The sequence below is a fragment of the Phyllobates terribilis genome, unplaced genomic scaffold (genome assembly GCF_046119375.1).
Source record: "Phyllobates terribilis strain yellow unplaced genomic scaffold, ASM4611937v1 Scaffold_9__5_contigs__length_417890890, whole genome shotgun sequence".
In the NCBI taxonomy this organism is placed as follows: domain Eukaryota; kingdom Metazoa; phylum Chordata; class Amphibia; order Anura; family Dendrobatidae; genus Phyllobates; species Phyllobates terribilis.
Window position 1 is genome coordinate 351,933,048 of NW_027362769.1, and position 17,787 is coordinate 351,950,834.

The 17,787-nt window shown below is 44.4% G+C and overlaps 2 protein-coding genes across 3 annotated transcripts in view; one reads left to right on the top strand and one right to left on the bottom strand.

Annotated features, from left to right (window-relative positions):
• The window catches only part of NUDT1 (nudix hydrolase 1), a 19,620-nt gene extending 18,754 nt beyond the window's left edge, over positions 1–866 (top strand). Inside the window, exon 4 of the mRNA XM_073648134.1 lies at positions 496–866. Coding sequence (XP_073504235.1) covers positions 496–602 — 107 coding nt within the window. The 3' untranslated portion in view covers positions 603–866. The remainder of the gene's footprint in view (positions 1–495) is intronic.
• The window catches only part of SNX8 (sorting nexin 8), a 29,618-nt gene that overhangs the window by 10,134 nt on the left and 1,697 nt on the right, over positions 1–17,787 (bottom strand). For both annotated transcript variants that reach the window (XM_073648128.1, XM_073648130.1), the window contains exons 2-5: positions 13,115–13,284; positions 6,387–6,504; positions 758–879; positions 288–368 (exon numbers count right to left, since the gene is read on the bottom strand). In XM_073648128.1, coding sequence (XP_073504229.1) covers positions 288–368; positions 758–879; positions 6,387–6,504; positions 13,115–13,284 — 491 coding nt within the window. The remainder of the gene's footprint in view (positions 1–287; positions 369–757; positions 880–6,386; positions 6,505–13,114; positions 13,285–17,787) is intronic.

Sequence of the window (17,787 nt, forward strand, 5' to 3'; positions counted from 1 at the left end):
ACTGGGACCATTCATGGAAACCTCTCTCGAAATAGGCATCCTGTCAGTCATCAGGAGCACACAACCCCCGGCAAGAAGCTGGGAGGCAGGAGAGCTGTGTGCTCCTGAGTACACCCCATGTAGAGGTTTTCTGCACAACACAGCTCTAAAAGGAACTTTCTTCAGTAGTGTTGTATGATGGAGAACACAGCCATTTACTAAAGCAGACATCACCTCTAAAAGATGTGGACACTGAAAGGGACTGCGATGGGCACGGACTATACCCCAATAATGATGATAACATGTACCTTGGCCTGTGCAGCAAATGTAGTTGTCATATATTCGTCTCCAATCCCACGGATGGATTCCCGCATTTTATTTTGCACATCCTGAAGAGAGAAACACAAATAATGTAACCAGGAGGAATAACAGAGTGCATAGGAATTTTATGAGCAATAAAAGTATTTATGTATTTATTAAAGGAGTTTCATTAAAAATGTTGCTTTGCTTTTGCAGGATCTTTGTTTTCTTGTACATTCAACTTTGATGTGGTCATAAAATCAGTCAAGAGGAGCCCAGAAAAAGACAAACTGTTCTTCAGGCCTTTAAAGACGGCTGACTGATGGACTATCTGTTAACGCATTCTGCAGCCAACAATACTGCAACACGGAGGCTATAAAAGGCAAATGGCGCAACATATTTAATGAAAACTAATTGCAAAAAATGATTGAGAACCAATTACATGCACAAAAAAATAAAATAAAATAATTGTACTCACCTGGCCACTATAGGATAGGAATATATTCACCAGGACATCATCCCAGAAAGAAGGGTGCCTGGCAACTAAATTGATAAACCTCTTTAATGCCCGTCTTCGGGATTCTATAAATTCCCGGTCAGCTGGAAAAATAGAAAAAAAATATATATGTTAATAAATGTTCTATGCATCACTGGTAATTAAAGGGGGATTCGCCTCTCATTAAACCGCTGCCCTATATTATAATAATGATTTCCAGGTAGTGATACACACATACATACATTTTTTTTGCTAATTGGTTTATATTTTTTGGATTTTAGAGTTTTCATTCTGTTTTCTGGAGATGGAGGTGAGCTGTGACATCTCTGAATCGTGGATCCTGTGTTATCTACTGTATATAGAGGTGTTATCAGACATTGTACAAGAGGAGGAGGTGAGCTGTGACATCACCTATTGTGAATGGTGGATCCTGTGTTAGCTACTATATACAGAGGTGTTATCAGTCATTGTGGAGGAGGGGGTGAGCTGTGACATCTCCCACTGTGAATGGTTGATCCTGTGTTACATATTGTATAGTGTCATTGCACAGGAGGAGGAGGTGAGCTGTGACATCACCTATTGTGAATGGTGGATCCCCTATCATCTACTATATACAGAGGTGTTATAAGTCATTGTACAGGAGGAGGTGAGCTGTGACATGCATTCTAGACTAAAAGTTGTGAATTTTAGAAATCCTGCAATCTTGAAGCATCATGTGATTCTGGTTGTGTAAAATCTTATATCTTTTCCTACAATTTCATATCGGATGTAACTATCAGCCGTATGACGTGACCGACATTCACGGTCAAAGGGAAGGTAACAATTACAACATCAACTGAAGAGCAAATTTAAATTCATGCTTGCACAAAAGCATGGCCATTCCTCCAGTGTCCCGGGAGCTATTTTTCAACACAACAACATCAGGCCACATATTACACATGTCACTGAGCCGCCTGCTTGACCTACATGTGCTACAATGGCTGCAGCGTCTCCGGACTTAAACTACCATCGAGCACATCTGGGACGTCATTGGTCGCCAATTACAAAAGCAAAAGGAGCTGCCAGCCGCGGATCTTGATGATTTGCCAAAGTGCAATCAGTGGCAGAACCTTCCTCAGACGACCATCAATAACCTTATTGATAATAGCCGAGGCTGTAAGTGTCGGGATCTCGGCACGTGGCTCATACTCCATATTGAATAAATCAACATGTTTTGAATATTTTGTTTCCATGTCTATTCATCCTGTGATTGCTGTAATTCCACACCTTTCCCTTCTTGGTGTTGCAATTTTAAATGTTGTGGAGTTTATTTCTTAGCCACAGAAATCCCCACTAAGGAAGTTCCCTTTTTGTTAATTTCTTTTTCTGTATATAAAATCCCCCTTTGAGGTTATAAAAGATGTAATTTTTGGGGATTTCTAATGTTTATTTATATATACAAATATCAGTTTTGCCTTAAGTGCTCCTTTAACCCTTTGGTGGTGATGTGCAATCACTATTTAAAAGGGGATCATTATTTTTTTTTTAATCATATATATTTATTTATTAATAATAATGATAGATACAATTATATAATTGTATTATATGATTTTAACATGATATAGTTTGAATACATTATTGTATATATTAAAATTATATCCTATGTTAATTTTATAATATATATGATATAATTTTAACAATATATAATTATATATGGAAAAAAAAGTTATAGCGCTCAGAAATATGGTTAATGAAGCTGATTTTTTTTCTTTTTAGTAAAAAAAAACAAATACGCACAAACACAATATAACTTTGTCACCGCCACAACACTACTGAGTCATATAATAAAGTTACCAGATCATTTTTTACCGCAAAGTGAAGATCGTAAAACCAAAACCCAGAAGACAACAGCTGAATTGGGTTTTTTTTTTTTTTCCAATTTCATGGAGTTAGAATTTTTTTTTCCACTTTTAGGCCAGGGCCCCACTAGCGTATGGCATCCGATGCGATATGCTAACGTTACTCAGCTTCTGCTCCTACTCCAAGAAAAAAAAACCCTCATGCAGCAATGTTGACAAGAAAAAAAAAAAGTTAAAGTGTCAAGTAGTGAATAGGAACTGTGGGCACCTACCCAATCCCTCGAATTAGGTGTCTATCCCTGTCCCCCGGATTACTCCTGAAGGTGGAGATGCCAGGGTCACGTTCCTTGCTATGCTCCTATATAAACTTTTGACTGTTCCCGCCCCCACCCAGGGAGGTGTGAGGCCAAAGTGTATAGGAAAACACTAACCAGACAGACAGGGGAAAAATGAAAGATGCAATCATACAAAATACACTCACCAAACAACAGAGTGGAACACAGACGGTAGATAGGAAGGTGAAGCCAGATAGGAGAGGATGAGGATGAGGATGAACACACAAACAAACTCAAAGCAACAATCTCCTGAACAAATCTCAAAATGCCAACTCCAACCACAAAATTCACCTCCAATGCCTTAATCAGGCAGTAAGAACCTGCGCTGGCAATTCCCAAGTGCCAGTGACAAGCATATATAGCAGAGGGGAGTGGCCAACACTGAACAGCTGAGTAGGAAAGCTCCAGGAAATCAACTGAACTGATTAACCCTTGCACTGCCAGCAAGGTAAAAACCTGCACTGTTTAATAAGATGGTGAAGCAGTTCTAATCAGTGCAGGAGTTGGTGAAACCAGATGGCAATATCTTCTGGCCCGTCTGTCGTGGTGAACAAAAACACTAAAAAAAAAAATATTAAAAAAGTCGTGTCCAAGGCTGATGCTACCTTGCATCATGAAAACTCTGTGCAGTCGCAGCAACTTGGACCGCATTCACTTACTTTGCCGCTGATTCTACGTTGCACCACAATGTGTAATCTTTGGCTGCAGGATATGTCGGACATGGGGATAAGGCCGGTGTCATGGTCAAAATATGGACTGCAATGTACGGTCTGGAAGTGGGTTTCCGTTTGGGTCAGGAGACCTGTGGTCCAAGCTCGGACCCTGAAACTTGCCTTATCCTGATGTCCGACACACATCCTGTAGCCAAAGATCACACTGCGTCGCTGCTCCGGCACAGCGTAAAGGGTTAAATCTCATTCCCGCTAATTAAAGGCTCTGTGATCCTCAGAAAAAGGAGTCATCTAAGAATTTGACTCTCTCCCTTGAAGTGGCAGAAAATAAAGCAGTTATCGCTTCTGAGTCTCTGTAATTTAGCATTTTACAACTATCTGCCTTCCCATCAGCCTTGATCAAAGGACGAGGAGCAGCGACTGTGACAATCCCATCACCCGTCACCAACCGCTCTGACTGGTAATCCCGGCCTCACATCCTGCCTAACAAATCTATGCCGTTTCATAAAAGGACCAAAAATAACTTCCACACTTCTCAAAGGCAATCATCTCATTGAGAGGAAGGCAGATCTGCACGGATTTGACGCCGTGTCACTCCATGTGCTCCTTTGGGGGAAAAATATATTATATATATTTATATTATTTTTATTTATATGGTGGGATCTGAAATGAGGGACTGTTCAGAAGCAGGGTACTGATGGGTTGACAATGGCAGCCATCAGCCTACCACTGAAAGCCCCCGTAGCAGCCTGTGGGTGGGCTTCATATGAGTAACAATGTTTCAGTATACAGTCAATTTAACATACTGTAGTATATAGTGTATGCTTCAAAATATTAAAAAATATATATAATAGAACACCTCCTATTCTCAATAGAAAGAAAAAAATGTGTTCACTGCACCTCCAAAACATGCAATTAAAAACAGTCAAATCATCCCAAAACGATTCTAATAAAAACTACATCTCCACATGCAAAAAACAAGCCTTCACGCAGCGCCATAAACACAAAAATAAAAAAGTTCTTAAAGTTTTTGGTCAGTCTTAAGCTACATGTCTGCAGTCACCATATGTGACTGAAGACTTGCGAATCCTCACATCACACTCGCTGTGCGCTTTAAGGATCCTCCAGGGCAAGTAGCAGGCAGTCATGTGACTGTCAGGGTGCGATAAACATACTCGTGGCCACATTCCGACTAGACTGTGTCCGGCCTCTCTCAACACACTTGCAATGAGTGAGGCTGCAGACATCTAGTAGACACGAGACCGCATGTATGCAAATCACACAGTGACTGCAGACTCGTAGCTTAAGACCAGACAACCCCTTGTCATTCAAAACGGCAATTCATCCAGCGAAAAACAAGCCCTGACAACGGGGAAAGAAAAAAAAAAAAAAAAAAAAAGAAGATTGTGGCTCTTGGAAAGAGTGAAGTAAAAAAAAGCAAGAGCGCCGAAACAAGAATTCACCCAGATGAAAAAGGTTAAAAAACAAAAAAACAAAAAAAAAAAACTGTCACATCTGCTGTTCAACTGCACTGCTGCCCGTGTCCCCTGTGTCCCACAGTTCCTCTTCCAGCAGGGGAAGTAATGTGACCGCTACAAGAGATCAGCATCCTCTGCTCAGCTACAGCCTTGAGTCTGGTTTGTTGAAGCATTTACATTACATCCCCTTCTTGTATCAGGTATTGCAGCACCACTTTTATCCCTGGGCTGTATCAGGTATTGTAGGCCAGCTCCATTACAGCGCCACTTTTATCCCTGGGCTGTGTTCAGTATTGCAGCTCAGCTCCATTACAGCACCACTTTTATCCCTGGGCTGTATCTGGTATTGTAGCTCAGCTCCATTACAGTGCCACTTTTCTCCCTGGGCTGTATCCGGTATTGCAGCTCAGCTCCGTTACAGCGCCACTGTTAACCCTGGGCTGTATCTGGTATTGTAGCTCAGCTCCATTACAGCGCCACTTTTATCCCTGGGCTGTATCAGGTATTGCAGGCCAGCTCCATTACAGCGCCACTTTTATCCCTGGGCTGTGTCCGGTATTGCAGCTCAGCTCCATTACAGCACCACTTTTATCCCTGGGCTGTGTCCGGTATTGCAGCTCAGCTCCATTACAGCACCACTTTTATCCCTGGGCTGTGTCCGGTATTGCAGCTCAGCTCCATTACAGCACCACTTTTATCCCTGGGCTGTATCCGGCATTAATTTGTTTGCAAAATTAAAGAGCATGTTTTCGTCTGATAAAGCCCACTTTGGGACCACCATCTAGTCCTACAACTGCAAGTGTAAACCGATTGCATTGGAACTACACACCCACTTACTTTTTAAGAGTCTGGTGACCCAGAGCTGCCACGCTGGGATCTACCTATTCATGTCCTATGGTAAATCTGCATATTAGCACATGCTGTCTATAAAGAGAGTGCACTAAATAGTAATAGATGACAGGGTGATACAGACAGTGCAATATATGATGGCAGGGTATAGTCACCGGGCCGTATGCTCAGTCCTGCGTGCCCCATGCTTCCATGAGAAGCAAGACATATCCGTGCTTGTGAAATTCTTTTTCTTTCTACAAAGCTTTAACATTTTTTGGAATCCCCTGGCAAGAAAGAAAAATCCAGCATATCTGTCAACCGCAGCAATATTTGCATATGGGGCTTTTTTTTTGGAACAAAGCCTGAACATACAGGATATCACTAAACCCCCCCCCCCCCCGCCGGGACCCATAAAGAAACTGAATGAGGAGCTAGGAAAACCCATGAAATAGAAATACCTCCAATCATTCTTTTGGGCGGCAGCGCCGGTACCATCCGGTACGGGTACTTCTGTAACAGCATCTCCTGGAACACCACAAAGTCATTGTATCTTCTGTACACGGAGGATTTAAAGAACTGCAAAGTGACCAAAAACAAGGTTAAAGCCGACAACTAACAAAAAGCACAAAAATAATCCACTACAGACAGATCGGAGTACAAAAGAACTTGATTTCACAGTTCAGTGCGACTACCGCGACATCAAAACTTGAATAGTTTTTATAACATTTTACTGGTTTTAAAGTAGTTTGGAACGTTGCCATCTTCTGAGATCTGGAACTATTTTTTTTGTCCCCCCATTGAAGGAACTTAGGATTTGGGTCTTTTTTTGTGCTTTGAACTGTATCTTTTATTGATATAATTTCGGGGTACATACAAAAAAAAAAAAAAATTAACTAATATTATATCAGACAGACAGACAGACATATTAGACCCAGAGCTGGAGTCAATAAAAGCTACAGTTCAAAGGCAAAAAAAACCCCGAACCCCCGAGTTCCTTCAAAGGTGGGAACAAAAAAAACAATTCTGGATCTCTTATTTTAAGAGGAGGAAAAAAATAGAATTAGACTTACCGGTAATTCGGTTTCTAATAACCCTCCACGACAGCACCAAAGGAGGAGGATGTCACCCCACCCTAATAGGGACAGGAAACACAAAGAGGTCAAATAGCCCCTCCCTCATCCTCCCTCCAGTGTTTTATAAAGGACCACACAAGTATGGATGCTTCAAATTATATTTATTCTTGTTCAAATTAGATGATTTTTTGGCTAACCAAGCCTGGGAGGGAATTACCCGTGCTGTCGTGGAGGGTTATTAGAAACCGAATTACCGGTAAGTCTAATTCTATTTTCTCCAATAACCCCCCACAACAGTACCAAAGACTCATGTTTAGGGAGGGACAATGGCCTGAAGCACTTTCCGCCCAAAGGCCAAGTCTTTAATGGACATTAAATTAAGTTTATAATGCTTGGTGAAGGTATGGACCGAGGACCATGTAGCTGCTCTACATATCTGCTCGAGGGAAGCGCTAGCCTTTTCTGCCCAGGAGACGGACATGGCTCTAGTAGAGTGTGCTTTTAGTTTTTCTGGTGGTGAGATTTTGGATCTGATATGATTCCACAATTGCTTTCTTGATCCAAGTAGCGATGGTAACTTTTGAGACTTTCTTTCCTCTGTTCTGACCAGATGGCTGAATAAAGAGGTTCTGATTAGTGATGAGCAAGTATGTTCGGTTAACCCTTTCGCCGAGTATACTCGGCCGAGCACCGAGTATTTATAGAATGCTCGGGCTTTAAGTTTTCATCGCTCCGTGAACATGATTTGCAACTGTTTGACAGATTTAATACATGTGAGGAATGCTGGAAAAACAGGCATTCCTCACATGTATTAAATCTGTAGAAAATCCAAGATCTGGGTCATGTCAGGATGCCGAAGATCTGGTATATTCGGTTTATACCATGTTAGGAAGGTCTTCCATATCTTGCTGTATATGGAGTTTGTGATTTGTTTTCTACTTCTTTGTAGGTTATGAATTACTCGTTCTAAGAGTCCCTTGGCTTTCAGGATTGTGAACTCAGAAGCCAGGCCACTAGATGGAGGTTCTCTGGATCTGGATGGAGTATTGAACCCTGATGGAGAAGGTTTTTGACTGCTGGCGGAATGAGGGGTCCTTCTATGCTTAGACTGTTTAGTGCACAGAACTAGCTCCTTTTGGGCCAAAGTGGGGCTATCAAGATTATCTTGACCTCCTCAGTCCTTACTTTCTGTAAGGTCCTGGGTAGCAATGGAATTGGGGCAAAAGCGTAAGCTAGATGGAAACGCCACGGGTGAGCGAATACATCTATCCCCAGGCATACGTCGTCTGGATCTAGGGATAAGAATTTTTCTGCCTTGGTGTTCTGGCGACTTGCAAAGAGGTCCACCTCCGAACAACCCCATTGTCTGGTCAGCATGTGGAGTCCAGCTCCCATTCCCCCGGATGGATTTTCCCTCTTCTCAGAAAATCTGCCTGGATGTTGTCTGAGCCTTTTATGTGCAGACCTGATAAGGAACGAAGATGTCCTGCCCAGAAGAATATTCTTGCTGAGATACTTTTTAGATTCTCGTACCTTGTACTCCCTTGATGGGACAGGTGAGCTACGGTAGTCATGTTGTCAGAATAGACTTACGTGTTTGCCCGTAATGATTGGAGCCGATATTTTGAGTGCCTCCTCCACTGCCTTTAACTCGCAGAAGTTGGAGGATCTCCTGCTGGTCTCTTCTGTCCAGACCCCTTGGAAGGGGGTTTGAGCGACGACGGCTCCCCAATCCCGTCTTGCTGGCGTCTACCGTGACTGTTATCAGAGGGAACTGAGACCATGGAACCCCTTTTCTTAGGTTCCTTGGGCTAAGCCACCATGACAGGGATGTCTTCATATAATGAGGGATCACGATCTTCCCGTTTAGGGAGTCTGGGGATCCGTCCCACTGTGCTAGAATATGGGTTTGTAATACCCTGGTGTGAGCCTGAGCCCAGGCTACGGATTGAATGCAGGCTGTCATGGAGCCAAGGGCTGACATGGCAAATCTTAGGGACACCCTGTTCAGGGTCTTCAGATTCGATATCTTAGATCTCAAAAGTATCTGTCTGTCCTTTGGTAGGAAGGAGGCTTGTCTGGCGGAGTCTAGTAGAACACCCAGGAATGTTTTTTCTGTGGCAGGGACCAGGTCTAACTTTTGATGATTTATCAGCCACCCTAGAGTGGTCAGGATCTGGATTGTTCTTTGCAGATCTTCCCGGAGTGATGCCACCGAGGGACCTACTAGTAAGAAGTCGTTGAGGTAGGGAATGATGCAGATTTTCTCCTTTTTGATAAGAGCCACTACCTCTGACATAATTTTGGTAAATATTCTTGGCGCTGAGGATATCCCGAACAGCAATACGTTGAATTGAAAATGTAACGTTTGATCCTCTTGAACCACCGCAAACTTTAGAAATTTCCGGTACGTTGGATGTATAGGGACGTGATAGTATGCGTCCTGTAAGTCGATGGTTGCCATCACATATCCTTGACCTATCAAGGATCAACTGCTAATCTGATGGACTCCATTTTGAATCTTCGGTAGATGATGTATTGGTTTAAGGGTTTCAGATTTTTTATTACTCTGTAAGTGCCGTTTGGTTTTCTTATCATAAATGGGCGTGAATAGTGGCCTGTGTGTCTTTCTGTTTTTGGGTCTGGTGAAATGGCCCCCAAGGATAGTAGGTATCTTAGGCCGGACATCAGTGCGGTCTTTAATCTCGGGGAGGTTAGACGAGTTATCCTTACTTTCCTTGGAGGATATGAGGAGAATTCGATCTTCACCCCTTCTTGAATTACCTTCAAGACCCATTGACTTGAGCAGATCTTTTGCCATTGGGGAAAGTATTTCATGATTCGTCCCCCCACTGCTCTGGCATCACCGCTTCTGTTGTCGCTGTCCTTTTGAGAAAAAAATATTCCTATCTTTCCCTCCTTTGGGGTAGCTCCACCGACCAGACTTCCTTTCCCCTTGTACTGGGGATTCTGCTCCCGCGGAAGGCGAAAGGGAGTCTTCTTGTAGTGTCTGGGTTCTGGCAAGGACTTCTTTTTATCAGCCGCCTTCTCCAGGAGGTCGTCAAGGGCCTGGCCAAACATATATTCCCCCCTGAAGGGAATGGAAGTTTTATTTTGGAGGCCACATCACCGTTCCACGATTTCAGTCATAGTGCCCGACTTGTGGAGTTCGATAGGGCTGCTGCAATGGCGGTTACTCTCACAGATTCCGCTGAAGCATCCGCCAGAAAGTCAGTGGCCTTCTGCAGCAAGGGTAGGGAAGCTTGTATCTCTTCTCTGGATGTGCCTATAGCCAGATGCTCTTCAAGTTGGATGAGCCATCTCGACATGAATCGTGCAACACACGTGGAGACAAGATTAGTGTTCAGAAGGGCTGCTGATGTCTCCCAGGATTTCCTGAGAAGGCTGTCCATCTTGCGATCCAAAGGACCCTTCAGTTGCAACGAATCCTCGAATGGTAATATTGTTTTTTTCGCGACTCTTGTCACTTAAATATCGACCTTAGGTATCTCGGTCCAACATTTTGAGGTTTCTTCATCTACCGGAAACCTGTCTTTCAATTCGGGTGGTGTATTCAGTCGTCTTTCAGGATTTTCCCATTCGTCCAGGATTAAGTCCTGGATGTTTTTATGTATCGGGAACACCATCTTTTTCTTTGAACGGAGACCACCGAACATCTCTTCCTGGACTGATCTAGTGGGCTTCTCTTCTTCCACTTCCATCGTTCTTCTTACAGCTATGAGGAGGTCTTCCATAAATTCCGTTGAGAAATAATATTTCTTATTTTCTGGACCTTCCTCTGCTGGGCTAAGTTCACCTTCCTCTATGAGGTCTTCTGGAAGGGATATTTCGTCCTGGGAGTCCGAGTCTCTTCTTTCTTCCAGGGAAATCTTCCCCTTCTTTGCCTTTGGAGGCGAGTCAGAAGTGGATCGGGAAAAGGAGGCCAATGAAGATTGAACTTCCTGACGGACTATACCCTTGATTTCATCTATGAGGCGGGGCTGCTCTAACCTAATAATCTTCTCCGTACATTTCTGGCATAAATATTTCTTGTTTGAAGATAGCTTTTTTGCGCATGTAGCACACTTACGGTTAGACTTATTTCCTGGTGCAGGATCCTTGTCCCCCTAAAAAAGAGGAAGAAGGGTAATTAAAGTATCAATTCTAACCTGCACCTAGGAAAGGACCCCCAGTGCCAGACTTACTGGGGCTGGAATCGCGCTGGGCTCTGCAGACATGGAGAAGATAGATTACTGACCATCCAATGTATAAATATACAAAACGGATTAGGTCCTACCTTAGATGTCTTCTGTCCAGGGCTCTTATATAGGCGACTGGACACAGCGCTTTCCCTCATTCCCTGGGGAGGAGGGTGGGAAGGCTCCTCCCCCTTGGTCCAATTGGTGAAGCAGGAACACCAGCAATCACCTGCGGGGTTTCTTTTTTTTTTTTTTTTTTTTTATTATCCCTTTCAGAGGCCAGATTGTCCTAAACGGACCGGAAGTAACCTAAGGGACCCTGTTTCGGCGTCCCCCGTCACTTTCCGGTCGCTTTTAGGTAACTGCGTTCCAGGGTGGAACGCAGACCGGAAGTGACGTTTATCCAGCAGTCCGCGTCACTTCCGGGATCCGGCGCGCGTCTCTCCCGCTATGGAGAACGCCGGAGGCCGCCTGAGAGGGGGGAGGAGCTGGACTGGAGAGCTCGAGGAGGCCTCCAGCCCGACACCCACCGGACTTTACCTGCAGGCGTGAACTCGGTGGGGATGGGGGTCCCGAGTCCCAGAGGAGACGGGAGCAGCATAAGGGGAGGAGGAGAACACCGCTCGGTCCCAGCTGCCCGGCTTAAAAGGTATGCTGGGTCTCTGCCGCCGGCACAGAGCACCCTGGATGACCTCTTCATCCCAATAGGGACAGGAAAAACACTGGAGGGAGGATGAGGGAGGGGCTATTTGACCTATTTGTGCTTCCTGTCCCTATTAGGGTGGGGTGACATCCTCCTCCTTTGGTGCTGTCGTGGGGGGTTATTGGAGAAAAAGGGGTGATTTAAAAGTTTATTTTATGAAGCTAAGTTATGGATAGTGGCGACAGACCTTCAATGGTCTCCTGGCTGCCATCGTAAAGCATCAGAACCCAGCGATTGTCGTACAGGGTCAGAATGGAAACTCCTTTTTGCTTAAATGCTGCTGTCAGATTGCGCTAGCTCCGATATATGGTGTCAGAGGCAGCCGCTGACAGTATACGGGGCAAGCTCGGAGCTGGTGCTACAGCTAAGCTCCCATTCACTTCAATAGGAACTAAGATGCAGTACCTGACAACAGCCACTACAGAGTGTATGGCGCTGTGGTGTTGCTGCTACACACACCATGACCCTCCGGCAACCGCGGCTCCCAATTTCTGCTGAGTGGTGGGGGTTGTGGATGTCAGACCCCCACCAATGTTATATCGATACTCTCTCCTAAGGATGTGTCATCAACATCTTAGTCTTGGACAACCCCTTTTTAAAAGATGTTTCCAGGATACCAAAAAGAAGTGTTTCCAAAACAGCGCCACTTGTCCATAGGCCATGTTTAGTACTGCAGTTCATCTCTCTTTAAATGAATTGGCATGACACCGCCTATGACACAAGAAAATTTAGATCAATTACGCTTCTTAATTTTGGATGATCCCTTTACCAGTCAGACCAGGAACAGCAAGAGTCATCATCCATCATATATACACGTGGGACAATGATGGAGTCTGAGACCACCCCTAATTTTTTGAACGATCAAACGCCATACAGGGGACCACACAAATCAGAGTGCGCTTGCTCATGCCCACCAGTAGGGGAGCTAGCTGTAGACAGACTTGTAAAGTGCACTGGGAGCCGGTAGTTTCCCCTTTAAGATCACCGTCGATCAAGAGGTCAGACACCACCCAATTATAAAATGATGGCAAATCTTAGCGTTGGGTATACCTCTTTAAATTATAGTGAAGTGAAGCGAAAACTAATATTACAACAACTTGATCAATATGAAACTTTGAAATAAGATATTTTGGAGAATTTAGATGCGAACATAATCCCTTCCTGGAAGCAGAGCGTCTGCAGCCACCATGCAAGCCACAAGCGTTCCTCACCTGGCTGGACACCTCATACTCCACATGTTTAAGGAACAAGCCTTTCTTCTCGGGGATGAGCTCCACCTGCACGGTATCGTGGCCCAGCAGCTCCGGCAAGGTATGCGGCAGCATTAGAGGACTTCTGGGGGTCACCTCCATCGTGCAGCATTCAGGACCACTCTTCACACCTGCAAGAAGTAGAAGACGCCACCATTTCACTCCAACATAAGACAACTGGCTCTCCAAATACCCGCCAAGTCCAGTCCATTCCTCCATTACTGAGAAATCAGCATTTGCACGTGAGGCTGAAGAGCTATGGTAGATCTGAAGCCTCTGTCAGTCCAGCTCTATTCCTCGCCAAGCACCACCTCCTCCTGCTTGACTGACAGCCGCTATGCTGTGTGATATCATGCAAAAGGAGCCATCAGTCAAGCAGGAGGAATAGAGCTGGAGTGACAGAGGCTTCAGATCTACCATAGCTCTTCAGCCTTATATCAATTCAAATGCGGATTTCTCAGTAACGAACTGACCATATAATTAGTTTGGAGGGGTGAATTCCTGCTGACAGATTCCCTTTAAGTCAGAAAATAGATGAACATAAGTTATTTGGAAATAAAAATATACATGAGTCATAGAAAGTCATAGGAAAGGAAGGGAAAGTTCCTGAAAGAACAAAAAATCCAAACAAGGAAAGAAAAGGTAAGTAGCCATATACACGAGATAGCTCTCTCCCCCGACGCCCCCGTACTCATGAGCCCTCATCTTGGCGGGGCGCACATAAGTTCTCAACGAGGGGAGAGGAGAAAGGCGCTGCTCATCTCCTCATCTCCTTCAGCAGAAGCTTATCTGTCCTGAAAATAGAAGGATCGATCCTTCTCTCCACCATCTGTCAGGAGAGATTAGGAAGGTCCCACCGAAACCGGTAGCTTCGGACAACTTTCATCTAATGTGTACGGGTGGGGCCTTATTCCTCTGCAAAGTCGTGGTTGGGTAGGAAGGACAGTCTTAGGGAAATTTTACTAAAAAGTTGCCAAAATAATCCATAGATGGTCATGGCACAAGCAATGTCAGAATTGTCCAACAGATGCTGGCCCCAACTCTAAGTCCAGATTGGGGGTTCCCGGACCAACTCCCGTATAAGAGCCGTAAACATGTGTGGCTACCTCCCAATGAATCCTCCACTGCAATGTAGCAACCAGTCACCGTCACCAGGCAGGAGATCACCATTTCGAAGGCGCAAGACCATAAATGTCTAATTCGTTTTTTGGGGGTTATTTTTAAAGGTGGAAGGAGCCTCAAGAATGACTGTTCATTTAGGGGTCTGGACATCTCCTACAGTCCCTCTCATTGAATGCTACATATTGTCCAAGCCTATGAAACATCTCATTGCCAGGCCACCAGGAGGCCACCGTAAGGTCCAGTTATCGGGTTCTCGATGCTACAGGATTACATTGACCTCTGAGTAATCCAAATTATCGAGAATATCTTATCCTCAAAGCCTAAAAATTCCCGGTTATTACAGATATAGTCACGTCCACCCCGCGATTCCTCCCTTGTGACTCGCAGGAAATAGTGCACCGAAGTGACAGAGTCCACAGATGAGTAAACCTTCTACAGTGGGAGATACTTATTAACCGAGGCCTCCAAGACCCCACAGACCTGCTCACCATCTTCAGTCACCACAGGTGTAGTCTGAGGATGAGGCACAAATTACTGTGGCTTTGTGACTTCTATGAGGAGGTTAGCTCTCGAGTAGATCAGGGGTAACCAGTGGATGTCGTGTATCTCGACTTCTCAAAAGCGTTCGATAGCGTGCCACATAATAGGTTGGTATACAAAATGAGAATGATGGGGCTGGGGGAAAATGTCTGCAAGTGGGTAGCTAACTGGCTAAGGGATAGAAGGCAGAGGGTGGTTATAAATGGAATATACTCAGATTGGGTAAGCGTCACTAGTGGGGTACCACAGGGGTCTGTACTAGGCCCAATGTTATTTAATATCTTTATTAACGACATAGTCAACGGGATAAATAGTAAAATATCAATATTTGCAGATGACACAAAGTTCTGTAAAACAATTAATAGAAAAGAGGACAGTGCAGACCTACAGAGGGATTTGGATAAGCTGGGTAGGTGGAGCATTAAATGGCAAATGAGGTTTAACGAGGAGAAATGTAAGGTCATACATATGGGAAGGAAAAATGGAAGTCACCAGTACTCACTGAATGGGAAATCATTGGGGAATTCAGAGATGGAGAAGGACTTGGGCATCTTGATTGAAAGCAAACTAAATTGGAGTGCCCAAAGTCAGGCCGCTGCTGTAAGGGCAAACAGGGTAATGGGATGTATCAGAAGAGGTATAGCTGCAAAGGAGGAGAACATTGTTCTTCCACTGTACAAAGCACTGGTCAGACCACACTTGGAATACTGTGCTCAGTTATGGGCCCCAATATATAGAAAGGATATAAATGAGCTTGAAAAGGTACAAAGGAGGGCAACAAAATTAATAAAGGGAATGGAGGGACAGCAATACCCAGAGAGGTTGGCAAAGCTAGGACTATTCAGCCTGGAAAAGAGAAGGTTGAGGGGGGACATAATAAATGTGTACAAATATGTTAGGGGACAGTATAGAGACCTTGCCCGGGATTTGTTCAAAAGGAGGGATATTACAGTAACAAGAGGGCATTCACTAAGACTGGAAGAGAAAAGGTTTCAGCACCAGCATAGGAAGGGGTTCTTTACGGTAAGAGCAGTGAGAATATGGAATTCACTGAGGGAGGAGACGGTAATGTCAGATTCACTACACCAGTTCAAGCGGGGACTGGATGCATTTCTAGATACCAGGCAGATTTCTGCATATACTTAAAAATAGAATAAAATAGTAGGTTGATACAGGGATTTATTCTGACTGCTGGTTTCAGAGTCGGGAGGGAATTTTTCCTCAGGTGAAGATTGGCCAAATCATTTGGGGTTTTTGCCCTCCTCTGGATCAACTTTAGCAATTACAGAACTAACAGGTCGAACTTGATGGACGCAAGTCTTTATTCGGCTTTACAAACTACTACAAGGGATGATTAAAGTGACTGTCACCAGGTATTTGCTATATAATCTGAGAGTAGCAAGAGGTAGAGACAGAGGCCCTGATTCCAGCGATGTGCCACTTACTGAGCTGCTTGCTGAAGCTTTGATAAAATTCACAGTTTTATCACTAGAGGACTAGTAAACCAGCAGGCAGGTAGTCCAACTCCGCCCCCCAGCACTGATGGGCTGCTTTCTGTGTACACTGCCAATCAGTGGTGTGGGTGGGGATATTGAGGGATCAGCATTCAGAGCACTGCAGCAGATAAAACAGTTATTTGATCAAAACTACACCAAGCAGCCCAGTAAGTGACACATTGCTGGAATCAGGGTCTCTGCCCCTACATCATGCTGCTCTCAGATTACATGGTGAAATTCCCTTTAAAAAAAAAATTCTTACACTCATGATACATAAAATAGATGAAATATGACCAAAATGGACAGTTGGTGATGGCTGATGGCGGACCGATCCATTAGTGGCTGATACAAGCCCGGTATGGACTCTGATCGGCCAGTAATGGCTTCTTTAGCAGACCTGGTCTGAGTCATAAGCTCCCCGAGTAGATCACCAGAAGAGGGGGGGCGAGGGATGATCGTTCAGAAAAAAAATGTATATTGATCAGCAGATCGCAGCAGCTTCATTGAACACTATGAGCCGCTTGTGTCTCCTGGGCTGTTTCTTCATCAGTCCAGAAAACAAAGTCCCTTCCTTAGTGTGAATCACAGCGGATGATGGAGTAACGAGGGCTGAGTTCACCTGTCTTACGCCGCCTTGCCAGAACTCCCACCGTGGGCGGAGGACCCTGAACACCGCTCTATATTTATACAGACTTTACGGCCGCACTTTAACAAGGCTTCTTTTCATATAGGCAGGTCTGGGAGGAAATAAGGAGCCGAGCTTATAAAGCTGAACGGCAGAACAAGAAATCTAAAAATACCTAAGGAAAAAGTGCAACCTTGACATATAATCCATACTGGTGTGAGAACAGGCACGATTTTTTTTTTTAATTAAATGAATTATTTCTTTTTACACACGCATTTTGGGCCTAATTAAAGGGGTTGAATTGTTTTGGAAAACTCCTGTACACTAGATGTAGTTCGCTACAAAAAAAACAAACTCACCTTCCCCTGGTTCAGTGTAGAATCTCCACCACTGATCTAGATGTCTGATTGTCTGCAGCGCCGAGACGCTGAACTCACTGATTGGCTGATGCACGGTTGACGGGACGTCAGCGTTACAGACAATAACAGACACCGGGAGAAAAAGCAGACTCAGCAATGGACCTGGGGAGGTTGAGTAAAGCTATGTTTTTTTTTTTTTGTTGTTTTTTTAAGCAAATAGACAGGGATTTTCCAAAGTGGCTAAGAAGAGGCTGTTCACATTGCAGTCCCCCTTGTTTGTCTCATCTAATACTGGAGATATCAGAGGTGCTGAGGTAAGAAGAGGCTGCTCACACTGCTGTCCATCTTGTCTATCTGATCTAATAATGGAGGACTGCTGAGGTAAGAAGAGGCTGTTCACACTGCTGTCCACCCTATCTACCTGATCTAATACTGGAGACCCCAGGAGTGCTGAGGTAAGAAGAGGCTGCTCACACTGCAGGCCAACATGTC